Source organism: Nylanderia fulva, unplaced genomic scaffold (genome assembly GCF_048542155.1).
Source record: "Nylanderia fulva isolate GAGA-0341 unplaced genomic scaffold, ASM4854215v1 Scaffold27, whole genome shotgun sequence".
NCBI lineage: Eukaryota > Metazoa > Arthropoda > Insecta > Hymenoptera > Formicidae > Nylanderia > Nylanderia fulva.
In genome coordinates, this window is record NW_028190336.1 from 1,781,914 (window position 1) to 1,809,104 (window position 27,191).

General features: G+C 31.2%; 3 protein-coding genes across 5 annotated transcripts in view; all 3 read left to right on the forward strand.

Annotated features, from left to right (window-relative positions):
- Nucleotides 1-1,432: 1,432 nt before the first annotated feature.
- Atet (ABC transporter expressed in trachea) lies at nt 1,433-18,235 on the forward strand. The gene is made up of 12 exons (XM_029303491.2): nt 1,433-1,899; nt 5,191-5,363; nt 10,286-10,518; nt 11,425-11,542; nt 11,670-11,859; nt 11,966-12,173; nt 12,264-12,440; nt 12,704-13,065; nt 13,201-13,369; nt 13,454-13,554; nt 13,629-13,784; nt 13,931-18,235. Exons 2-12 carry the CDS (start codon nt 5,200-5,202, stop codon nt 14,273-14,275), a joined length of 2,223 nt encoding a protein of 740 aa, XP_029159324.1. The 5' UTR covers nt 1,433-1,899; nt 5,191-5,199; the 3' UTR covers nt 14,276-18,235.
- Nucleotides 18,236-18,621: 386 nt separating this feature from the next.
- Nucleotides 18,622-19,338, forward strand: LOC114931445 (small ribosomal subunit protein eS28). The gene has a single exon (XM_029303484.2). The coding sequence runs from the start codon at nt 18,861-18,863 to the stop codon at nt 19,056-19,058; it is 198 nt and encodes a 65-aa protein (XP_029159317.1). The 5' UTR covers nt 18,622-18,860; the 3' UTR covers nt 19,059-19,338.
- An 895-nt stretch (nt 19,339-20,233) lies between these two features.
- The window catches only part of LOC114931548 (ATP-binding cassette subfamily G member 4), a 30,466-nt gene continuing 23,508 nt past the window's right edge, over nt 20,234-27,191 (forward strand). The window contains exons 1-2 of one of the 3 annotated variants that reach the window (XM_029303670.2): nt 20,234-20,613; nt 22,519-22,620. In XM_029303670.2, coding sequence (XP_029159503.1) covers nt 22,562-22,620 — 59 coding nt within the window. In that variant the 5' untranslated portion in view covers nt 20,234-20,613; nt 22,519-22,561. Of the gene's footprint in view, nt 20,614-22,518; nt 22,621-27,191 lie in introns of those variants that run through there. The other 2 variants (XM_029303671.2, XM_029303669.2) reach the window with 2 other exon arrangements.

A 27,191-nucleotide genomic window follows, 5' to 3' on the forward strand; every position in this document is an offset into this window, starting at 1 on the left:
CGCCTTGGTGCAACCGCACTCGGTGAGTATCACCAACGGGTTCAGTGCTAGAGTATCGACCCGGAGTGGCTCAGTTCTCTCCTTTCTCCTTCGTTCTTTCTCTTCCCCTCACTTGCCCGAGGAATTATATTCTCCCACTCCTATTTTCTATCATCGTTCCACCCGCTCGCTCTTCGTCATGCTCTCCTAGAGTACTAACGATGATTCTGTAAGGTCGACATTCGCGTAAACGTGGATAGAAATTCCGCCAGTACGGCACAACCTCGCTTTGTCGTGCATGCGCGTGAATCAAGGTTGTACAATGAGAAAACGGCGCCCCGTGTAATCTTTAAAGAGCCGAGAAATTTCTTCTGCATATATATTACATTGAATGAATATAAATTCATATTAACCCATTTTATTTCTATTATTTGAATCATAAAATGCCGAGCACACCTCTTTTTGTCATTTAAAACCAAATAATATTTTATAGCAAAGTCTAAAATTGATCAATTATTTATATTTTAACTAATAATTTGGCGACATGAAATTTATTTTATTTTTTACAAAGAAAATGATTATGAGCAATCAGTGGAAAATGATAAGTCCTTGTGTGTGTCATTATCCTGAATCATCACGGTCACCAGGAAGCGAACAACAGGAAACGTTTCTTTAAAATCACGTTCTTCTTTCTTGGTAACGGAATTTCGTAAAGACAAAAACAATGACGTGTGTATAATTATATCGCGATTAATATATGTAATGTAATGTCGAAATTAGCATTTACTATTCATGGGTTCGTAATTAAGCACACAACAAAGCTTAATCTTTGAGATACACATATACGAAATTCTCTCAATTCCTTTAAAATTAAATGATTAGATATACTTGGTGAGATACCTAGTCATGATGACTAAATTAATTGCATGCACGATGCATTTTCACCGTCTAAAGTCCAATATTTATCGCGAATGTATTAACACAAGAACGAAGATTATATTTGATTTAACACTGTGGCGACGATAAGTAAAACGCAAAAATCTGTCAGCTGCAAACAAACTGCAAGCGAGAAGCATTAATTATATAAAATGGAAAGGTGTAGAAGTTTTTTTTAATAATATATAAAAAACAAAATATTTGTAAATTACGTTACATATATTAGCTTAAATCAAGAGAGGCTTTTTTACAAATTTAATATATATAATTACGCAAAATTCATTTATGTTTTTCCTTTGTTTATGAAATGCGTAGCTTCGTTACCATTTTTTAATGAATCCATGAAATTAATTTTTTATTAGGATAAAGATAACATAAATAACACAGTTTAGAAACGAATAAATGTTCCTGTTTACACGCCTAACAGTCAACGATAAACAAATAAAGAATCAGAACAGCCAGGGCACCGTTGCCGTTCCTGGACCTCACCACTCTCGAGCTCGGCTCATTTCGTCGTCAGAGTGGAGGTGCATAGCTCGACAGCTGATCACACTGGTGCGTTGTCGGGGATCGGCACTCTCCCTCGCCTCAGTCGTAGTATATGTCGCGGATCTGCTCCGTGCGTTCGGTCAGATCGGTCCGGAAATCATCTGATGCGTGCACGCGTCAGCGATCGATCGTCCCTGGAACGGCACTTAAAGCGACTCCGGGACGAATGCAGTTTATAGTCGATAGTGATATATCAGTAACTAGACGAAGAAGGTCGATACGTGGAGTGGAATCGCGATACCGTGACGTATCCTTGGTTTAGTGCGCGAAGACTAATGCCATTTACTTCGTGATCAACTTCGTACCTGGGACACAGCTCCGTTTTTATAGCTTGACAGATTAAAGGGTTTGACAGATCGAAGATGCGGAGTGTCATCGCCGTGGTATGAATTCGGACGTCGCGACCCACGTAGCTGAGCCCACTTTCGTCCGAGGGTGAGTTGTCCTTTTAAAATCAACGCGCGTTATAAAGTGAACATGTAAGCTTTTGGTGCCGTCATTAACGCTTTGTGACTATGCGTCACGGACACTCATGGATACTCTACGAAACTACCTCTCATCTACTTGCGCCTCATTGTTCAATAATTAATTATGGAGAAGGAATTAACTAATTCTCGGAACACCCTTTTAATTCACTGATCGATGCATCGTTAATTAGATCAGCGCAAAATGATATGTATACATAACGCGCCACGAAATTGAATCTCATCTATGTATGTATATCTATAGTGATAAAGGTACTGATCATAGGAGTACATCCGGTCATCGGCACATATATCACCCTTTCGTGCTTTTATCAAAAGATATTTTTTTCGGAAACATAAATTCTGATTATTTTTTTCTATTTCTCTAATGCGAGGCTTTAACAAATTGGTAAATAGCTAGATGAAGATCTATGGTTCATAACTGTGGGTGGCTTGCATATGCATTATTGTTGAAACGACTAATATTGCGTGATTGTACAGACTATTTCTACACGATTCGAATCGAATGCAATTACTTTGGACGTCTTTTATTTCCGCGATATTATTTGCAGCACACGGAAGAATCTTCGATAGCGATGCATTACGTACTAACTATTTTACGTTATTTTTATAACTGCAATTATTACGAGTTTATGGCATCTCACTTTAAATAGTCTATTATTAGAGGGCATTTAAACGTGACGGTTTATTTTAATAAAATTTTGAACAGACGCTTCGAAACTTCCGCTTTCCTTCACATGGGCATTAGAATATTCTAATGCCTTTCAGAAATAGAATCAAGATGCTGCTTACTTAATAGACCCCTTAACCAGCGGTAACCTGACAAACGTATTACGATGAAAGCACAGTGTCGTGCACATGTCGTGTATACATATATATATGCGACATCGCAATTTAACGAGGAGAATTTGTGCATATCAAACTGAATGATCGCATTTCTATTCCGAGAATTATTGTCCATTGTCGGACAATGCTCGTGTTTTACTTTTTAATCATCTCTTTGCATGCTCTTCGCTATTATAAAAATAAATTCTGTTTAATTAAGTATTTTATTAAACACAGAATTGAACTGTAGTACATATCTACCGAAATTTATCTTGAATTATATTATAAAGAGTTTTAATTAAAGACAGCTATGTATGTGGATAGAGTAACTTCTAAATATTACTTAATTAATTCTAAAAATTCTGCGAATAAAAGATTGTGAATTCATTCTGTCAATTTATTCTTTCGCATCAAAATAATAGGATGCGAATAATTATTATTGTCTTTTATTCACAATTTGAATTAAAATTTTATTAATTCGAGTGTTGCCAGTACTAGCTCACGATTATATTTATCATTGGCATTCATAGAAAAATGAGTTTTATGTGTCTAATTAAACGTAATTTATTAAGAAATCATCTGAACTCTATCTCAGCATTCAGAATTAAAGGAAAATCACTTTCTTGTATACAAATATTTAAGAGTGCTTTCGTAGCTTATCGGATTTGCAGAATTGACGTCTCTGTGAGCAAAGCGTTTAATTAACCAGAGCTCGAAATGACCAAGGGGCTATCTTGCCTTCGGCCTGATCAAGACGTTTAGCTGTTCAAACAAAGAAGATCGCCTAGAAACGGGAGAGGCGATTCTAGGACATTCGGGACAATAATGTGGACCGAGATATCATCTCGATCTTCTCGTGCCTATAATTGAGAATTGACGTAGCCATCGCAACGACAATGAAACATCTATTCTGTGAAATATGTACTTGCATCTTGTGTGTGTAATATGCAATTGCATGAATCACGAACACGCTTACATACATCGTGATTCCTGACACGTGTACGTTCTATAAAAACAGCGCCCATCGTGGCTAGTTCTCGATAGCTGCAAATTGATCTCTTCGATGTTCGAGATTCTGAGCGGGCGAAAGACGCCCGGGAGTGGCACGTCAATGGGAAATTCTGTGTACATAAAAGATATGCCCTGAATTATATAGAACATGGTGTTGAATTAACCTCTTTTAGGTTCTCTATATTTAGATTCGATGCTACTCCTCTCATCCCGTTTTCTAATTAACAAAGAACTAATTATATTTTATTTCTATACCGTCATTATATCATTTACACTTTTAAGTATTTATTTGTTTTCTTCCTTTTTTATATGTGAGAAGTTTGTCTTTATTTTTCTTTTGTTTGATCGACAAATATTACTCGTTAATTTATATATAGATAATTATTTGTTCTTATCAAGAAGATCAAAATTTAATATAAAAGTTATCTTGAACAAGAAAAGAGTGTCGCAAATATATTAATAATCAATAATAGGATTACATATGTCGATCTTCTGAAAAGAAATGTAATCAAGAAATTATATGTTTACAAAATATTATAATGATATAAGTGATAATAGTTACATTTTCTCGTGCATTCATTAATTGTTTTGTCATACGTATTTACGAATTATTTTTGTTTAACTGCAGTATGGTGCATGTGGATTGCATTAATTCGACTATTACGTCTATTACGTATATGTCAATCACGTTAGGTGAATTCATAGACATGAAAAAGACGGCAGTCTTTTTTTGATGAAACGTCATATTCTTCTCTCCAGCTGAAAGAGACGATTATTCAAAGTTTGCTTGATTTGCACATGTTTAGTGCATCTACACCCGGAAAGCTCGTATACTTGATTGCGTATCTTTTTGCTGATTAGTATGATAATTTATATGAAGAACGTAGTGGATAAATCGTAAATCTAGCTATTTTTATTTGAAAAAACAGCTGTTAATGATATCGTGTATCATCACGATAAGATATTTTTTCGCTTACTAATTCCGCAAGAACATTAACAACGGGAACGCATTGTTTTACGCATTTTATTGATGTTAGATTTGCACGCAAAAAATATTACTTATACAATGTGTGGCAATAATTATCGTTTAATTTATTGTATGATAATAAGATGAACAAACGAAGAAAAATGTCACTCTTTCGATAAAAGTATGAAACGATTCTAGAATCGTAAAACGCCCCAACAATTCTGAACCATTACTTTAAGTGCACAAAAGGTCTTAATGGAATTCCAAGTATTGTATGTTATTTAAGTACTCTCAACGGAATGTAGCTTTGACAGTTTAGTCGTAATTCGCATTTTTTAAGTATCGTCTTTTAAAATAAAAACTGAATGAAAAAAATTATTTATTATTTAACTTTGATGAAACGTTATTTTAACATATATAAATATTTATTGTCTTCAGCACGACTGGATGATGGCTGATCTGAAGAACCTTACCCTCAGCGCTAGTGGAGCATCCAGATACAGTGGCGATGAGCAGGTGCAATTTATTCCAGGTGGAAGTAATCAGGTGACAATCAGGTCACCCCCTCCTTCCTTACATCTGGAAAATCTCAACAATGCGGTCCAATGCGGGTAAGAATATATAATAATTCGCTATAATTTTTTTATTTTTTATGTTCTGTTTGAAATCGAAAAATACAAGGTAAACGTCAATCAACAAAAAAATTATTAATAGAATAGAAATAACTTGTATATAGCAAAAAAAAACAATGTATATAAAATGTAATAAATAAGAAAATGCATGTGCAGCCAACTTAAGCATTTAATAAAGTATCAATAAATCAATGCTAGGCCACTTTTAGTTTATTGCGTAAATTAAACCGGTTCAATTAATAATCCATAGTTGAAAATGTGCTACAACTTTTATGCGAAAATATATAGTAAATGTAAAAATAAAGCCAAAAAGAGTGAAAGACATATCACACACAATTATATAACACTTTTTTTACAGTTATATAAGAGAAAAAGAGTAGCAAAAAAATTTGACAGCATAATCTTATTATGCGCTAAGTAAGACTTACTTATACAAAGTATTTTTGACTTAAAAAAACGACATAAATTTCGACAGATTCGACAAATAAAAACGATGAAAAATAGTAAAGTATGATATTCTATTTATATTACTTTATTTACACTAATTTTTTATATAGCTATGAATTAAAATTATTAAATAAATATAAAATCTGTATGTAAGTTAATTAAAAATGGATAACAAATATAAAAATGCATAAAGGAAAATTAATATTGTTAGTAGATATTATAATACTTATAGAAAGCAAATCTCTAGATTACCTCGAACTCTACTACGCAACCTTCGATTGTAGCCTTATGAAATGAGAATATAATTTCTTTCTTTGTTCTGGAGGTTTAAAATATAAATTACTATCTACCGATTAGCATATCATGACATGCACTTGCAATATTAATTTATATTACGATTACTATTGTTGTAATATTGTATAGTTATGAATAGTATATATATTAGCTATCATTTTTAATTCTAAATTTAAATTCATATTTTTTTTTAAATTGAGGATAATTATGTCAGATTTATGTCATATATAAAAATATATGTATGTATGTCTCAAAAAACGAATTTATTAGGAAGCTTAAATATATACAATATTTATTGCTAATTAATAAATAATTATTTTTTCTATTATTTAATTATTTCAAGAACAGATACAACAAATCACAAATTTGATAAAAATTTAATTCCCATAAAATTAATGTTGCTTGCTACCTTGAACTGATTTTTGCATTGTAATCTTAAATTAATGTCAAATTATATAGTCTCTCTCAATTGAATATAAGATAGAATTTGATCGTACATTATGTAATATGCGAATAAACATGTAAGACGGGAAAACATGAATAAGATGAGAAAAAGAGAGAATATATAGGGATCCATTAATATAATATTCCTAAGCAAATAAAGCCTTACTATAAATACTAAAATTTAAAAGAAATTTCTCAAGGTCCTAGTTTTGATCGTATCTTTCTCAAGATTTCTTAAGCTAGATTTAATTTAATTTAGTGCTGCTAAAAATAGCATTCAATTTGTTCCTTAAACAGAACAAAGTTTTATTATAAAATTGCGTTACTCATAATATTAATGTATAAGTTATTTTTAAATTGTTTTATACAGGAAATGTGTTATACAAAAAAAATTGTTATTGCAAAAACTAATACATAAATCTGACATAATGGATTTAGAAGAAAAAAATCGCTGAAAAAGAAAACAATTTTTATTTTTATATGCCAGAATAATCGACAAAAAATTATTTCGTTTTATAAAGATGATCATATTAAGTTTTTTTTATTAATCATTAATAGTAATAGTTTTAGGATATTCAAGAATATTCGATATTGGAAGACTATACTGCTTGGAATGACAATCGATACTAATTGTCTCAGGGTTCATATAGACGATCACGGTCAAGGTTTTTGACCTCCTCGTGGAAGCTTCGATTAAGCATTCCCCGAACTTGGAAATACCGCGACTATATGAGTCTTGTGTGCTGCATAAGACTTGTATTTGCATTATAAATGATTAAAATTTATTATAATATTGCAAATTAAAATTTCTCGAGAAAGCACTAAAAAAGTATCGCGACATACAGTCGGTTGTTTTGTCTTTTTTCTATGACTCATTGTCAGCGCTAAGTACAGCCATAAACGCACTGAACAAAAACGCGTCTCCTTTGTGACTCTTTTGAATCAGTCGAGTGAATGAAGAGATTGTGCATACATGCTACTGCGTGTATACTGTATGCTTTCACTATATTACCGTATATAAAAATTATACGAGCTTTATATATATATATATATATATATATCAAAACAATATTTAAAAAAAATATATAAACTCTTAATTATAAGATCTATTTGTAACATTATATTTTTTAATAAAAAAATAAAATAATATTTGTAATGTTTTTATATTTTTTGAATTAAAAATATAATATTATCTGTAAAATATATCATTTTTATTTAAAAACTATAAAAATATTACAAATATGTATATTCTCTATGAGGAAATATTTTTTTTATTGAGATAACTAGACGAAATTTAATATTTTATGCATTTTGAATATATTTAATTGCACAATAAAATATCCACACAATAAAAATATAATTTAACATTTTAATTTTTTACACTTTGTGCTATTGTTTTAATGTCATACATAAAAAATTGATAGAAAGCGAGAAAGATAACCTTATCGGATAAAACTTCGTAGAGGACAAGGTGTTATAAAACTTAGTAACTACGTATATACAGAGAAATACTTATAGAATCAATAGATGGCCAACACGCGATATTTCTATTATCTGACATATTTCTATTTTATTGTGCAAGAAAATGACGTATTAACAATTTAATCAAATTATCTATATTCAACTGACAATGAATCTTCATCGCGTTACAAGTTACAAAACATGTGCCTTTAAACATTGTGTTGAAATGTGTGTGTATAGTAAATTTTTTTTATGTTCCTAACAAAATATAAAAAATAATAAATCGATAAAATTACAAAATTTATTATCGAAATTAAAAGAAATAAATATTGTAGGCCAACTAAACGAGCAAAATTACATAAGATATAAAGATTTATTAATAATTAAATTCTCATTCCATTAGAGAAACAATATACATTTTAAGTTTAGTTGGCCTACAATATTTATTTCTTTTAATTTCGTTAATTTATACGAGCTTTTCATCAATTAATTTTAAAATTTATTATTATTAAATTTATTAATTATCAAATGCATTTTCTAAGACTATTTATCTTGTAAAAAATCTTTCAAGATGAATTTAAAAGCAATATTTTTTATATGATAAAGATGTACATATGTAACAGAATTCTATTTCTATATATTGATATTTATATTCAATATCTCTCCCAAACTAAATCATCAAAATGATTTTAAATATATTTATTTATAACTCTTTATTAAAACAAAAGTATAAATTTATATGCCAATAATGTCTTGTAGAAATTTTTTTCTACTTTCCCTTAATTACTAAATTTTTGTAAGGAATCTTGCATCTAATTATCCAATCAGAGACGAATAAATGAGCTGTTTTCTGAAAAATCGTGGAGCATAAGTCATTCGGCGATATTTGCAAGGAGATATTAATATTTTCATCGCATTTTCTTCGAGATTTACCTATTTGAAGTTTAATTATCGCTTTTATCACTTTCTTCTATTTCCAAGCACGATAGCTCGATGATAGGTTGATGATCGCAATAAAAATAATCATAGGTCTGGCAATGAAACGGATAATAAGAAAATGCGAAAAAGTTCTTCCGATGTGCACGATCCTATAATTTTTGCAAAAAAATCAAACTACTATCGCGAATCTAATACAGAGATAAAATACTTGACAGAAGTATTTATGTTCTCTTGACAGTAGCGTTTCTATCATGTTTATAGCTACTGTAATTACGAACGTGGTTGTGCAAATTCTTAGAAACAGTTAATATGGTGTATGTTTTTGTTTCTCTTTAATGTTAGAAAATAATAAGCTTTCACATGGGTAGAACCGCAATGGAAAATCTACATTTACGACGGGAAACGATGCGTATGCAAAATCGTAATCACGATGATATACACGTACAAATATAAAAAAGAAGAATTTTGATACTGAATTTTGCTAATAATTTTTTATATGGATATTTGCCACATATTTATATGTTGGATCTCCTATGGTATTATATTATTTTTGTCAATGCATTTACAAGTCAATAAAAGCTAGAAAATATACTAGTTAAAATTTAGTCTAATATACAATATAGTATCATGTTTCAAGTATATATTAATTCATAATAATTTTTTATATCAAATCTGAAGATAATTATATAAGTATTAAATATTCAGTGCCTTATTTTAGTACATTTATATTCACCGTTTAAATAGTATTTACATATCAAAAAGCAATTTATCTCATTGCTGAACACCACAGAATAATTAATAGAACCGGTATCATATGTCCCATGCAAAATAAATGCAACCTACGTTAAAATATTAAAGTGAATGAGCAATTAATATGCATCGCTTCTTCAACATTGAGCGTATTATTTCGTTCTCAAATTAATTACGATTTTGCGAAATATTCCGCAAAAACAAATCCAAAATTTCGTTAATTTTGAATAAATCAATATTCATTCTTAACCTTGTCGCTTTAATATACGCCACACGTACATCTGTATATAGCATGGCTATAGGGTCGCGCGTTAGTTATTTAATTTTAATGTGTACGAGTTATGTTTTCCAAAGCAAACAATAAAGTAATGTAACGCGTCGCACAATGGTCATATACATGTTTCAATGTGTCCTATTTTTTGCGAGAATACAATAGAAAAAGTTTAGCGAATTTTTCCACGATTTACAATATATACGATATATACAAAAGCATTCTAAATTTATGTAATATTATTAAAGATGATAGATGCAGCTGTATTCGATTAATGATCGGCAAAACATTACAGGGGCTCGCAGAACAATCTCCACTGCAGTTGCAACGGAGCCACGTCGAACGGGGCTGCAGCTGCGGTATGCACCGGCGGTGTTCTGGCCAGGAAAGTGCCGAACCACAGCGGCGCCAGTCCCGGGCAGGGCAACAAAAGGCCGGCGGTGTCGTTGACGCATCTCCCGAAGAGGCCGCCGGTCGACATCGAGTTCAAGAACCTGGCCTACAGCGTATCCGAAGGCAGAAAGAGGGGTGAGTTTCGGAAAGAAAGTAACAATTATATATGTTTAATTCCCGGAAAAAGTCAATTTTTGTTTTTTTCGCGCACAGTGCACATTATTGAATCATCATTAAGGCGATAAAAAAATTAAATTAAACGAAAGTTGAAAAGCAGAACGAGAATCCCCGTACACTTTTTTTGGTTTTAAGGAAACAGTCGTTTATATTTTGAAATAATACCTATATCGGCATGATGCATTTTCGAGTTTGCATTATTTCGCGGAGCAATAAAAATTCGCTAGATAATTCAAAATGACGCAGAGTGATCGGATTTTGAAATGGGAAATCGAATATGCGATAAGCTATGTGGTAGGCTTTTCGTCTATCAACGTATGTGAACGACCTGACCGAAAAAATCGATAGAAATGCACGAACAGATTCCCGTTTCGCTGCAGATGCATCGTCCTTAGTGCAAGTGCACTAGCGATAAAGAGGTCAGCCAGAGGTTTTATCTGTTCGGATATATAATTCCCTGAATACTTTCTCTATACAATGGTGTGGAAAATATCACAGTTTTGGCAAGATTTTTAACAAAAATTTTGGCAATCAACGATGCCAAAATTGAAAAAGTTTCATAATAGACCTTTTTTATTCTAACATGCTGCAATTTATTTCTACATACGTTAGATATACGCAGATAGTATTGTTTTTAATCGTGAACTCTGATAGCACATTTGAGATATTTTTTTCCTAAGCGCACAACATAATGATACACTTGAAAAGATTTAATCTCTGAATTTTCTATATTAAAAAAAAAAATATATATATATATATTATGAAATCTCTAGCAATATAATCCGCATTGCGAATAAAATTTTTAAATATAGAACACATCTATATTACTCGCTTTTTCTTCATTATTTATCAATTTTATTACAGGATACAAAACTATTTTGAAATGTGTAAACGGAAAATTCAGATCTGGAGAATTAACGGCCATTATGGGACCGTCTGGTGCTGGAAAAAGCACGCTTATGAACGTTTTAGCAGGTTACAAGTAAGTAAAGATAGAGAATTAACAATAGTGAAATTGGATGTGATCCAAATTGCATGTTTGTAAATTTCCATCGTATTTCCCTTGAAATTTTTGACGACATTTTAATCATTTTTAATAACGTTCTCAGAACATCTCATTTAAATGGCTCAGTGCTGATAAACGGAAAGGATAGGAATCTCAGAAGATTTCGAAAGATGTCGTGCTATATTATGCAGGATGATCAACTTATGCCGCATTTGACCGTTTACGAGGCAATGATCGTTTCAGCAAACTTGAAATTAGGGAAAGATATTAGCGCGGCCTCCAAAAAAGTTGTGGTACGATAAATGGAAATTTTTCTTTTATCCGCGTCTTTGAAAAACATAAAATTAAACTAAAAATTCAAAACTTTGATTATTAAAATTTATTTAAAATCGAATGCAGATTGAAGAAATTATCGAGACACTTGGCCTACGCGAAGCCAGCAATACGCAAACCCACAGTCTCAGCGGAGGACAAAGGAAGAGACTATCGATAGCGCTGGAGCTTGTTAACAATCCCCCGGTTATGTTTTTCGACGAGCCAACTTCCGGCTTAGATAGTTCCTCCTGTTTCCAATGTCTCAGTTTGCTCAAATCTCTAAGTAGGGGAGGTAATGTTTCCGAGATTTTATTTTATTTCTTCGAACGTCTCGCGTTTATAACATAACATTACTATATATGTATGCTGAAATCTTTTACAGGAAGAACGATCATATGTACGATTCATCAACCAAGTGCGCGACTGTTCGAGATGTTCGATCACTTGTACCTGCTTGCCGAAGGCCAATGTATATATCAGGGTAACGTTGGTGGCCTAGTGCCCTTCTTGTCATCGATGGGTCTCGATTGTCCAAGTTATCACAATCCAGCGGATTACGGCAAGTATTCGGTGGATTTCAATTATCCTTTGATCCGAATTTCAATTGTCGTTTCTATATGTATACATGTATGTAAAAAACTATGCGCTCATAAATTAATTCTACAGGAATAAAATTAATTTTAAATTTTAAATAAAAATATTTCAATAATTCATAAAATATATCTATCGTTAAAATTTCAAGATTGTTTTACAAAGTTGTCCGTTGTTAAAATTACTTCTATCGCGATAATACGATATGCTAATAAAATTTCTTCGGTGCAGTGATGGAAGTCGCTTGCGGAGAGCACGGAGAGTGCGTTCACAAGCTCGTGATGGCTGTGAACAATGGCAAATGCAATAATTATCAGCATCATGCAGCCATCTCGGCGGCGCAGACAGTTTCGAACGACATTGCCAAGGAATCGCCACAAGAGCAAACAAAATCGGAAGGCGCCACACTGATACCGAATGGTGTGGCCAAGCCGCCAACTGGCACAGCGGTGATAAATATGCCGGTTTCTTGCACAACGTCACTGCTAGATAGCGCGGAAAGTATAGAACAAAAGGTTGGCTTCCCGACGAATGGTTGGGTGCAATTTTGGATACTGCTTAAGAGGACTTTCCTATCGCAAATGCGAGACATGGTAAGTACGATATACTATTGTATTTGAAAAGTACGATATATTATTGCATTTGAAGTAATAATGATGCAATTTTTTAAAGATATTTTAAAATATTTTATTTTTATCGTCTGTTATTTTCATTCTATTTTTTAACAGACGCTAACAAGAGTAAGATTGATTTCGCATATAATCGTCGGCTCTTTAATCGGAGCAATTTATTACGACATCGGCAACGAAGCCTCCGAAGTAATGAGTAACGCCGGGTGCGTCTTTTTTACGGTGATGTTTTTAATGTTCACCGCGATGATGCCTACTATATTAACATGTGAGTAATTTTTAAGTCATTCTGCGAGATTTTTAAGTCATACCGTGAAGTCGTTGTATCATTATTTTATTATTTTTATCATAGTTCCGATGGAAATGTCCGTATTCGTGCGAGAACACTTGAATTATTGGTACTCAGTGAAAGCATTTTACTTTGCGAGAACGCTGGCGGACTTGCCGTTTCAAGTGAGTATATAATTTACGCCTTCCAATTAAGGTCAAATGCATCGCGACTCATATACAATATTAAATTGTTACAGATGGTATATTCTATAGCCTATGTGATGATTGTATACTTTCTCACATCGCAACCATTGGAAGCGGAGCGTTTTCTTATGTATTTAAATATATGTATACTGACATCGTTAGTCGCACAATCTCTCGGTCTGCTGATAGGAGCAGCAATGAGTGTGGAGGTAAAATCGATAAAATATACATATATACAAAAAGAGTCTTATTATCAGAAAACGCATACATACAAAATTAATTTTTTCTATTTCTCCGTTACTTTTTTCGTAATTTTTATTTTAATTAAATATATCTGTTTTAATCTCTTTTGCAGACCGGAGTGTTTATCGGACCCGTGATGTCGGTCCCAATCATTCTGTTCTCCGGCTTCTTCATCAATTTCAACGCTATTCCAAAATATTTGAAAGTTCTCTCGTACGTGAGTTACGTGAGATACAGTTTCGAGGGTACCATGATCTCCGTGTATGGTTACAATCGGGCAAAGCTCAAGTGTTCCGAGTACTACTGCCACTTTAAGAGTCCGACAAAGTTCCTCGAACAGATGTCCATGGAGAACGCGGTCTACTGGGTGGACGTTGTTGCCCTAGTCGGCTTCCTGCTCGGTATCAGAGTGATCGTTTACTTCGTGCTGAGACTCAAGCTGCGATCTCTGCGTTAAATTCTCTAATAGTCCAGGACAGACAATAATCGCGACGCTATGTCGTTGCGCGACTGTGACTTGGATATCAACGAAAATCACATTTTTTTTAAACGTGTAAGACGAAAAGAGAAAAGAGACGATCGCACGCAAAGGACAATTCGATCTTGAGATCGAAGAATGGAAGAATGCAATTGTCGCATTGATAAGCGATGAAGATCGTATGAAAGGAATATTGATGAAGAGAATATACATGCTTCGAATAGAGATATGAGGGAACAAAGGTAAATTGTCTTTGATTAAATCAATAACGTTTGACATATGAACTTTATATGTAATTTAAGTCGTTAGATATTGCAGATACTATAATTTTATGTCTGCCTTTATTAAAGCATAATATTTTTATCGAATCCATCGATGATATGTGTATAGAGTATTAATGCTTCTGGAGGATGTTTTATTATTATTAATCGTAATAATTATGGCTTATCGTACCAAATCGAATCTGATCTCTGCCGTTGGCAAACGAAAATAATTTTATTTTGTTTTAGTCCATGTAAAAAATAGTTACCGCGACCAAAACTCGAATCTGGTTAAAGACGGATCACAATCTTAGCTTGTCTATATAGATAGACGTTTAAATAAATAGTAACAGACAGGAGTTAGACTATGTTCAATCGTGTATTAACAACGGTAGGTCGATCTGCGACGTCAAACACATCGGCTTTCCGGTATTGAATTAAAATCGCGAACGCGTTTATAGCCAATTACTACGAACTCGCCAGGAGCCTTAGGCCCATTTAAGACTCGTGTCCCTCCAACGAGCGCGTTTAAACGCGAACATGACAAAATAGAAGTTTCTATAGATAGGCAGAGTAGAAGACACGGATCGTTAAAACGAGTCTTTTATGATATTCCCATGTTAATTATACATCCATGTAAATTATACATACAGTTTGCTATACTTATTTCGATCGATTATCGCGAAGATAAATAAATTGCGTACTTAGGATCGTAATAATGTCCTCGGACAAACGAATAGAGGAATATTGTGAAAATCATATATAAAAGCACACCTGTTCGCGAGTAACGTTTTCGTACTAACGATAGAAAGCGCTTATTCGATATGTCTCACATAATCATACACTCGATCTTTCTTCATATCGTAATTTCATCAAGAGTTTACCTAATAGTTTATATGGTAATAGCTAATTGTAAGGAAAGAAGGGAAAAACGGAAAAAGGAGAAAAAATGTTTATTGTAAAAAGCTCACACTTGACCAATCACTAGCTGCCTGAGCGTTGCTTCTAAGTGCGAGTGCTAAATTATTGTTACACATACTATATATAGTATATGACTTGGGAGGATATTGTGTATGTATAGTTGTATAAAATGAGAAAAGAAAGGTAGGTAATATTCTGTGTTCTACGTTAATGTAATTAATTCGTACTTATGTTTTATAATATAATTCTTTTCTATGGCCTATGTGCATCTTCACATTCTGCAGATTTATTTACCGGGCAACTGACGAGAAAACCCAGTGATTAAAATGATATTTTATTAATAGATATTTTCAATTTCATTTATACACGATCAAGATTTGTTGCAAATGTTATTAATATTAATTAGCGCGACCATAATATCGACAAAAAGTTATAAACCTACAAGAAGCAATTTATTATTTGTGGTTTCGTGGACAATATAAATATAATTTTATTTATAAGAGATTTAGTTAAATATTTTTTTTTCTTATGCTATACATATAATAGAGAAATAGGTGTAAATCTAAACAATGAAAATATCTCAGTTTATATCCGTATCAATGAGTAACTGATAATGATAAAATAACAAGGCAATAGAATTTATCACGTAAAAATTATTTTATATGTCACATTTATTTCGTAGAAATAATTTCTTACATTACATCAATCTTATTTACTTATTATTATTCTTACAATATTTTCTTTAATTTTATATGATATTCATTGATAATGAATGTTTCCTTAGCTAAATAATAATTACATTTGTCGTTACTCATAAGTGTGATAGAAATCAGTATTTATACTTTGATATTATTTTTATTTTATTATATCATTACATTATTATTACAGATTATTTTTCTAAGCCAATTGTATATCAGTAATATAAAAACTTGCGATTAGTTAAATTCTTAATGAGACATTGATTACATCGATTTTTAATCGAGATAATTTTGAATCGATTGTGCGATATCATCAATACATTATCTTATCTATGTACGATTTTTTCATGCCATATAAGAGTACAATGAAATTAGAACAATTTTAGGTGCTGTTGTAATAATTATTACATTAAGTTTTTCAAGGAATCTACATAATTGCAATATGCAATTTAATAATTTTTATTTCTACTATTATGTTATGTTTAATTTAAAACTTATTAATCCTAGTAAATATACATATTTCTGGAAGTATTCTCTCTAAATTTTTTTATAAATATATAACTATACCATAAAATATATTTAAAGGCGTTAAAATGTAAAATCAAATATCATGTGTGCAAATGTTTCTCATGTCATGTCATATAATAATAAAAAGAGAAGAAGATCAATTAAAGAGATGTATGTATTAAAACTTACGGGACAATAAATAAATTTTATATTTTTAAAACTATATATATATTTTATGGTTAATTATCGTTATGTTATATACTTATTATGCATTTAAAATCAATGATACAATTTTTGTTCAGAGAGAGGATAATTTCAGAATACGACATATTACTTCAATTATATATTAATATATATTTCTTTGTATTATATTATATTTTTCATTATTTTATATTATAAAATTTAATTATATGATTTTAAATTTAAATAGATAAATCAATGGATTATATATGTATGTATAAATAACTATACCAAGAGTGTATTTTTAATTAACTTTTTGTGTTATTATATATAAAATATCAGAGAGTGACTTGTCATTAACTAAACGAGAAAGCAGATTATATGATTGTGACATTCACAAAAAATGGTTGTCTGCCGCGACTGAAAATTCATATCGAGACGGAGATATTCGTAAGTGTTTAATCCCAATGATAGTTTTATACGCGTGATACCTGATTGATCGTTAATAATAATGCAGATCATAACATGCTATTATTCAAAGTTATCGCGGAAAAAGTATGCTTCTTCATATATAGTAATATTTGTAAATTTTTTTTCACGAACTTGCACTCATATTGAAATCTCAATGTGCGCAATATTCTGACGTACAGATTATATTATTTTTTTTAGCGATTAATCTCAATTACACTCATCGATCGTGCTATAATTTCGCGCTTGTCAGAATCCAAGATTCGTGTCAATGCTGCGCAAATCGCACTCGAGAGATCATCAAGCGAGAATGAAGATTTAAAGAATCGTCGAATCGATTAATTATTCGAATCGTATCGCGAATACGTGCGCACTGTGTTCAAGCTTCGTGTTCGAGCGTTATAATCGGTGCAAATTTTTTATTATAACGATCTCGCTCGTTATGAAGCGCAAAATACGTGTGTGTGTGTGTATGCGCAGCATAGAAGCATCCATTCAGAATTTGTCTCTTCTAGCATTATACACGTATACACGTACGCACACACACTCTTACATATATACACATACATACGCACATGTCAATGTATAATGTGTACAATCAGATCATAACACATCGCATACCAAATATCGCAATCTTTTTCAAGTACTGTAATTTTATATGATGGAAAGAATGTAAAAGAATGTGTGATTGAGCGTATTGAATGTACAGAGAGATTAGGCCTGTAGTGAAAACTTTTTTTTCGAGACGACGAAAATTATACGAAGCTGTTTCGCGCGTGATGATGAAGAAAAAGAACCTCGCCGACCCTTGATGAACTGACGCTAATGTATTTCGTATCTTGCGATTTTAGCAAGAGACGTCACGTTTATACTAAAGCACAAATGAATAAACAATTGTATCAATAGATGAACCATCTTCTTTGTCTAAGGAAGCCATCAAGGTACTTAACATACTAGCGTTACAATTTTTTTACTGACAAAAATTTACTCCGATTTGACAGATAAGTTTGCACGAAGATTTTCCGGTTATTACGTAATATTTCGCATAATATATTTATAATGTAATTTATTGAATTATACAGTTTGAATCTCACATAATATATCGAAATTTCACATACACTGCACGATCAATGATAAAACATACAGATCAATTTTATTTTAAGCATGCTTCCGACGCGGAACGATGACTACTAGATTGTCAACCTTGAATAAATTTGAATAATTTTAAATAACCTTGAATACAATTTATCTTTCTTTTTAGAAACAGATTTTTTTAAAATAAATTTCCTATAATTCTTCAAATACAAAATTACAAAGTTTCTCGAAGTCGTCTACGCAGGCGTCTCTCACCAGATACCCTTAGTTGGCCACTCGCTCTTGGAACATTATCAAGATGTTATTTGATCCGCATGTGGTCTAAATTGGTAGCGACCAACGTTCAGTACAGCATTGCGAGTATTGCAACACGTTGTACAAGAGCTGTTCTACGTCGTGCGATTGCACAGTGACGGATCTAAGGATCGGTAGAGCATGGAGAAACCAATAGTTCGAGCGAGAGTGGTGAAGGTCCTTGGCAGGACGGGGTCTCAAGGACAATGTACGCAGGTCAAAGTGGAATTTTTGAACGAGCAAAATAGACAGCTCATCAGAAACGTCAAAGGTCCTGTGCGCGAAGGAGATATTCTAACACTTCTGGAATCTGAACGTGAAGCTAGAAGACTTCGTTAAGGATGGAAGAGAAGGAATAATTTATCGCATACCTTTATAAGTGGACAGTTGGTGGAATTTCGGAAAAGCTGTGCTAAAATTAAATCTGGATATGGCAGCGCAACAAGTATACACGATGTCGAAGAAGGAAAAGCGTTCGCACATGTGTGATTTCTGCATTATTATTTTCTACTTTAAAATAAATGTATCAAGCATATCCCTCCACTTATGTTTATATGAGAAGTGAATTATATTCTCTGGCTATTTTTTATCATGTTAATAAATCAGTTAATGATATGTATGTATGCCTTATATTCCACACATATGCATTATAATCTTAAATATGTTTAGTAAACATATTTTTTCAGAAAGTTTGTAAAAAGAATTAAAAATAACTGTTGAGTTAACACATTTGTTATTTTTCGAAATAGGTGATTAAATTTAAACAATTCTGATGCGTCTCATTCTGTTCGTAAAATGGAAATATTCAGGAATCTTCGAGCAAGTTTGATATGAAAAGGCCAATATTTAAATATTTTAAATATGCAAAAAGTATTCATATAAAAACTTTGCAACTATTTTATCATATTTTATCATCATTATAAAAGAATTAATTTTTTGTCAACAGCTGGTACAAGACTCGCCGTCAGTTCTTCTTTAATCATCATCAGCAGTTAGTAATTGCACCGATAATAGATAAAAATTATCAGCTGTACACATTATTGATCATGATTTTCTCTCTCAAATTACAATTAGAGATAGTTGTAAATTTTATTAATTTAAACAATATTGATCGTCGCATGTACGCTCTTTGTGTATAAAATTTTAATCAAATTAATTCTAAATAATATAAACAAGATTATTATATATTTATATATAATATAATAATAGGTTTAAAGAACTGTGTTATATATAATAGAATAATATCTTATAAACGCACATATACCATATATATTCATACACACATATACACACAACACACACACACACACACACATACATATTCTTTTAAACCTTGACAACTCTGATAACAGAGTTCAATTAAACGAAAAAACACATCTTGAAATCCATTGTGCTTGTTACACATATACCATGCTATCAAATTGGGGTTCGTCAGCTGACTCATGACTAGTTAAGCATCCGTCATGCGCACTTGCAGCCGCACGGAATGCTACGGGTCGGGAGAAGTGCGTGAGTAGCAGCATACACGCATTCTCTTCGCCTTTCGCGGCTGGTGGGGCCGAGAGAGGCAACGGGTGTCAAAGTTTGCGAGATGCCGAGGCTTTATCGGCGGCCAATCCGCTGCGCGAGATCTGCGCGAGAGAACGGGGATGTCGGGTCGATTAGAAGGCACCAAAGTCGCGTACAATCGATCGGCCAGCTTAGTGTAATGCCGCGGCGCGAATTGGTACGCGCGTGACCGTAGTCACGCTGCAAAGAGAAAGAGAGAGACAGATATCTCCGTTTCTTAGAAATACTCATTTGTTCACGGTGTGTAGGACCAACATTCGGCTAGAACCGGAACATCCGGGGTGCAACGCCAAAACTAGCAGAAGTGTGGGCGCGACTCGCTTGGGTAAATATTCTATATCCGCTATCTATATCCCACGTTTAACGTAAAGTTATGTATGCGTATTTTTATACAAAATATGAAATATATATATAAAATATATATTTGTATGTTTACAAAAATACACGTAGTAAAAATATTTTTTAATGGCAAGTAGCAAATGTTTACAATATTTATTTCATATATATTTATAAGTGTGCATTTATTTATTATTCGATATTTGGTACGATAGGCTTAATAGCTCGAAGTACATAGATGTATGTTTTCATACGAAAGCGCGTGCGAAAGCTGCATTGAAGCGCATCGCTCCGCGTGTGCTTCAGCTTTCATATCAGCTGCAACGGTATCTCTATACACATATATACATAGCTCTATCATTAATCGGAGTGCATTGCACGCATCTGCTGCGAGGAATAGTCGATTAGAAATTTTTTTCTTTAATTTTACGATAAATTGTTGCGTATTATGTTTTCATATCGATTGTTTATTGAAATATATGCGATATATTTTCTTACAATAATTTTGCCTGCAATTTTTTGCAATTATAGCTAAAAGAATTTTAATAAATAACTGAATTTGAGAATTCAGTGATTTATTAATTTGTGAGTATTAATTTGAGAGAGAAAGAGAGAGAGAGAGAGAGAGAGAGAGAGAGAGAGAGCTCTGTTTGTTCATATTTTCTGCTTATTCATTAAAAAACTACGCAAGAAAAAAGTTCTCTCGACAAGTAAAAAGTTCTAGACTCAGGAATAAAGGTAATTAAAATTTGTCTTTATAGCGATTCATTATACAAACGCATAAATTGAATGCATTTCTTATTACTAGGAATAATATTGTATATTATACATATATTATAAAAATTTATAATATTCTTCGGAGATAATGGCAAATAAATTCGCAGTGATATCTTAGAATTTAGAACTTAAATAATAACACGTAAATTTCGACAAACCGACTATCGATTATATTTTTGTATAATTTTGTATTCAAAGGATAGAGGCCGCAAAAAATTGAAAAGAAAAAATTATGAAATTATGCACACATGTGTATTGCCACGTATACGATTGAAATGGATAATGAATTGCAATCTGTTTCGTCATACATAATAACTATATTACGAATCCATCGTACTCCTTGCTATAAATGTAAACTAAATTACACGCAGTCTCATAATCGTACGCGAATGTCATTAGTGCAACGCTTTTATGATATTGAACATGAACTTCTATCAATTACATAATCAATCTTGATAAAAAATCACTTTTATAATTAAAACATATATAGCGAGCGGTACAGAAAAATAGAGAATATCAGTAACTCGCAAGGAGATATAAATATAACTAATTTATATATTATAAATATAATTATATAAAATTATCTTTTTTTTATACATAACTTATCTCGCATTCAATTTATATTTGTATATCAAATTAATAAATCAACTTTACTTTCATCTACATAAAGTTATTCTGCTTTTTTGACATTTTTGTATGCAATTATTATCTCAAAATTTCTAAATAATCTTTTTTATTTAAGTATTATTTTATATATTTTTATGTAACATAAATTTTTTATAACTTTTTCTGATTAATATTGAGATCGTTTTAAGGAATAAATTTACAAGATTAAAAAGGTTATAAATTAGTCATAATAGAATGAAAAATAGAAGGCATATTTATGCAACTTCGACATGTATGCGTAATTATCTGAAATAATTATATAGATAATATATTTATCTTGCATAATCTATTTTTTTCTACGATATTATTTTGTATCGCCTGCAATACAGCAATGCAAATAGAAAATAATTTATTTACATTAATGCAATTATGACATACGTACATTCTCACATTTTAGACGAATATCGATTTGGTCGCGTTTCTTTTCTAACAATGTTCTTGTAAATTTCAGACGTGCGTCAGCGTAAATCGATCGTTCGTGGAGTGACGTAACCATGGTGGAAGGCAGAAAAAATAACATGCAGAACGGATTGCTCAGTAATGGAGTTAACGGGTGAGTTCCTAACAAAATTACAGACTTTTGTTTTATATTCTGCAGTAATTTTCTGAATGTAGAATTTATGAGTTTGAAAGAAATAATAAGCATTCCCCTCAAGCGCCATTTCAGCAATGAGTCTCAAATTGTGTCAATAAGAATATTAATGTATCAGTTGATATAAAAAAATGAAATTGATATAACGGACGATTTTTTTACGAAAAAAATCTGCAATACTCAATTTTCTAGTCTGCGACAATAATGCAATGTGCTCGCTTAAAATGTTACATTTAGGACACACAACATTGTAATCATCGATCATTATTATTATAATGTTTAGCAGTTCAACCATTGTTATCAGAATACCCTTCTCAACATGCTTGATGATGTTTTCATGAACTTTATCTTTGCATTTATGACATTTGATAGTCTAATGTAAATGTCAATATACATAGAGCGTTTCTTAATAAATGCTCTGCCTTGGAATTATCATTTCCTGATAATAATTTCCCGATAATCATAATTAATTATAAAGTTAATTCAAAAGAGAATACTGAGATAATTTAAAAATGTATTATATTTTCAAAAAATATATTTAATAATGGAATAATATTATCTGAGGGATAAATATAGATATTAAATACATATATAGTTACAAACGCATTAGAATTATACAAAATTAACTACGGAATATTTTGAAAATAAATTATACAAATAATTAATATTGATATACTCTAAAATTTTACATCGAATAGCTGGTGAAAGTTTTCGCAATTTGCGCAAGTCAATAACATTGGCCAAAGAACCATTATTTTTCCATGATAAGGTCGATGCAAGACAGATAATTGCCGATAATTATTTATTCCGCCTGATAGTCACGACGACTGTAAAGTATCGGAATCTCAAGATACACGTACTTCGGAATTTGAACTTTGTCGCTGCAACATCTCTGGCAATTTATTCAGGACTTGAGCATTAGACCTTCGATTTCTACGAAATAGATCGCATATTTTATCGGATAAAAATTATCTAATAAGCAATTAAATTCATTTTTATCATAATAATTTTTTAAATGATTAAGTGATTATTTAAACGGATTTCAATAATCACTTCGTGCGTTCTGCAACAAATTGCTCAACTGGAACGTAACAAATTAGCACAATATCATTTTGTGGCCACTTCATCGAAGATGAGAAATATTATTCAATTTTCACAATATAAAAATATTGTAGCAAGTATGAAGAGATAACTCAATCGGAACGATTTCTCTAAGGAATTAAATTGATCTTTGATCCAAAATTTGCATTACGCGCTTTTCTTGAAGAACTCATTTCGAAAATTATCATAAAATTAACGTCCACGAAAGAAATTAATAGAATATACTGAGTTGGCTATTTAGAAAATTTTAGCACATGTATCACGAACGGAAAAAGTAGAACGATTAAGTATTGTTAATACTGAAGAACTTTGCACCTGCTCGGCATTTGATATGTATTTCGTTTTATTATCTCATTCGTACACATATTGATCTTCGAACGAGTAGGTATCAAGAGATATTATTTGAAGATTTCTATCATTGAGCAAAAACGACTTATTGATAGATTCATAAAACAAAAAGAACTTACAAACAGGAAAACGAAACGAATATTTATCACACGAATTAAATATTTCACTTACATAATAGATACAGAATTACACATACAGTTTTTCTTATCTCTTTCACAATTAGTTTTTCTCTCGCTGTGTGTTTAAGTAATAAATTTTTTATTAGCTCTTTCAGGGTTAAGACGCAACGGTTTTTTTTTATTGTTTTAACCACGGATCAGTGGTTTACAATGAAATAATATTTCTCACGCAACAGCAAAACTATAACTATTTGTATATATAATTTGTTTGATTGCGGTCAAAAAGTAATTCTTTTCGTATTTTTTCACACGCTATTATTATGCATCAGTTATTGCTTCTAAATCTTCTACCACAATGTTAAAGAATTTTTTAAATCTAATATACAAAAATAATTTTATCCTTTTTTTATATATTGTGTAAACCGGTTTGTGACGAGGTTAATGTGAATGGATATGGAATTTTCTTATTCCAAGATTCCAACGATTACAGCTCGGCTCGCAAATGTTAGAGACTATTTTTTATGGTGCTCATATGTGTGTGTATGTGTGCTGCATAATTTACGACTCTCTGCATAATTGCAATGACCTAGGGAGTGGGAACGCGCCCGTCAACATGTATAATAATTCGTCTCAACTTTGTTTTAAAATACGATTCCTATTTTTCTTTCTGTGCAAATTATCCGATTTCTTTATAATTCTTTGCGTTTATTATATAATCTCCGATTTCGGTAAGTTATTTAAAACAGCTGTAAATAAATTAACTTTATATATATGGGTATACTATATGTATACTTAACAGTCGAACGCTCTTTATTTTAAATTTATATTATCTCATATTACGAACAGTTTATCTTTAATCGTTCGCCAAAATATATACGCATTTGAACCTATATTGCGATTAATGCTATCACAATTTTTATTTAGTCATTTTTTTAAATTATGCTTTTTAATTAAAGGCTGTGATATCAAATGGGAGCAAAAAGTGTACCGATACACGGTCACATAAGTCGCCAGGGAAATTTCTACGTGTATTTCTGCGTCACACTGTTATCACTTATTGGAGATTTATTTAAATGGACTTTGCGCTTCTTATTGTGTAAGCGACGTTTACTTCGGCAGCTACTCATGGTAGATTACTCACGGAATAACTCTATCGATAGCACCCAGCCGTGGCTTGGCAAAATTTTAACTTATATGCTATTTAATCTTAGTTGTATGCCATTTTTTCACTAAAACTCTCAAAATATTTGGTCATTTCGTCAACACTTACAGAAATTTATGATCAACCTTTTAAAATAAAATTCTCGTCAAATTTGATAAATCAAGAGGAAGAGATAACGATATAAGTAAATGGTATTATAATTATTTTTTTTTACATTTGTCGATAAATGAGTCAATATATAATTCATTTATTCATAAAACTCATAAATATTTTTCTCGTTTTTTAAATGTTTAAAATTTTTTAACAAAGTAATTGCCGTTTCTTAACATTTAGTAATATTGTAATTTTTATTGTAGAATAATAATTAATTTTTTATTTTTCCTTATTATTCACTACTTCATTGGATTTGAATATTTTATGCAAATTATGACTTGAAATGATAAATACATGATACAGTTGATAATAGTCATGCGCACATACACACATACACACAAATTGCATCTCGTAATAAAATTATTATAAGGATATAATTTGAGATGAATAGTTTTAATTAAGTGTTAATATAATGTTTATATTCTTTCTAGTTAACATATTAGAAAAATATGTTTATCTCAACATTACTTATAAAGTGACATTCTTAAATAAGTTAAAAAGATTTCACTGAACTTTTAATAAATTTAAATAAATTTCTAACGATGCACTAGCACGTTTAATCATATATTTGTAATTGTAGTGCAAATTAATTGCACAGATGTTGTAATACATGTATCATCCCGTTATTTTATATCACATAAAATTGCTCGTTTTCTCTTCGCTTTTTGAAATTGTTATGCAATCTAACAGTTCTACACTGCTGGTTTTCAGGAAACACGGATAAAATCACACTTTGTCTATGTTTCAACTTTGTGATTATTCCATTTTCTTCGCGGATCTTGCAATCTTTCGTGCTTTTCCGCGTGTACAATTTTATCGTATAATTTCCAGGAAAAGACAGTCATTGGCAAAAATGTCACGTTTGCGATAACATGTCTAGTATCTCCTATTATGACATACGAATTTATCGAAGAATAATGGTTGAAACAAAAAATATTACTTTCTTTTTGTATATATTTTCTTTTTCCTTTTTTATTTTATGTTTCGCCTACTAAATAATTTATTTTATTTTTGTATAAACTAAAATAAAAAATATATTATATTTTGTATGATTGCAATGACGCGCACAAAAGAAAAAATATTTCATAATTCTTATTACGTTTAGTTACTATTAACATAAACGAAAGCAATTAAGATAAATTAATTACACGCGATAAGTGTTATATTATTTCGTCAGCATTTTCATGGTATTTATTTTAATTTGTAAAAACGTTTCGAATATCTTGACAAGGATAAAATATGACGTATGCCACAATATATTTTATATCAAAAATTATTTTATGTCGCATATATATAAATAAAGATGACAATAATATTAATAAACATTAATGAGCGGAGAGAACGTATGTAATATGTAAAACATATGCAAAATTTAAAATATGTCACAATGAAATATGTAATTTCTGAAATGCTATATATATAAATGTACATTTTGTATTTTATGCTTCATATTTTTTAATACTTTAATGGCCAATCAAATATTTTTTTACGATGATTAAAAGCAAACACGTAGTAATCATGATGATTTGATAAAAAATTAATTATAATATAATTTTTTATTTGTCGTTTGCAGTTATTACACTTTATTTTGTATTATTTTCAATTTTTGATTGGCATAAAAGATTCAGTTTTTATTTTAATTTCATCGC

What these genes read in the sequence shown, in the direction of transcription:
- LOC114931445 (XM_029303484.2), top strand. Translation starts at nt 18,861, where the DNA reads ATGGAGAAACCAATAGTTCGAGCGAGAGTGGTGAAGGTCCTTGGCAGG.
- Atet (XM_029303491.2), top strand. Translation starts at nt 5,200, where the DNA reads ATGATGGCTGATCTGAAGAACCTTACCCTCAGCGCTAGTGGAGCATCC. An exon ending in TCACAATCCAGCGGATTACG is followed by an intron (nt 12,441 to 12,703) that starts GCAAGTATTCGG and finishes TCTTCGGTGCAG; the next exon opens with TGATGGAAGTCGCTTGCGGA. An exon ending in TATCGCAAATGCGAGACATG is followed by an intron (nt 13,066 to 13,200) that starts GTAAGTACGATA and finishes ATTTTTTAACAG; the next exon opens with ACGCTAACAAGAGTAAGATT.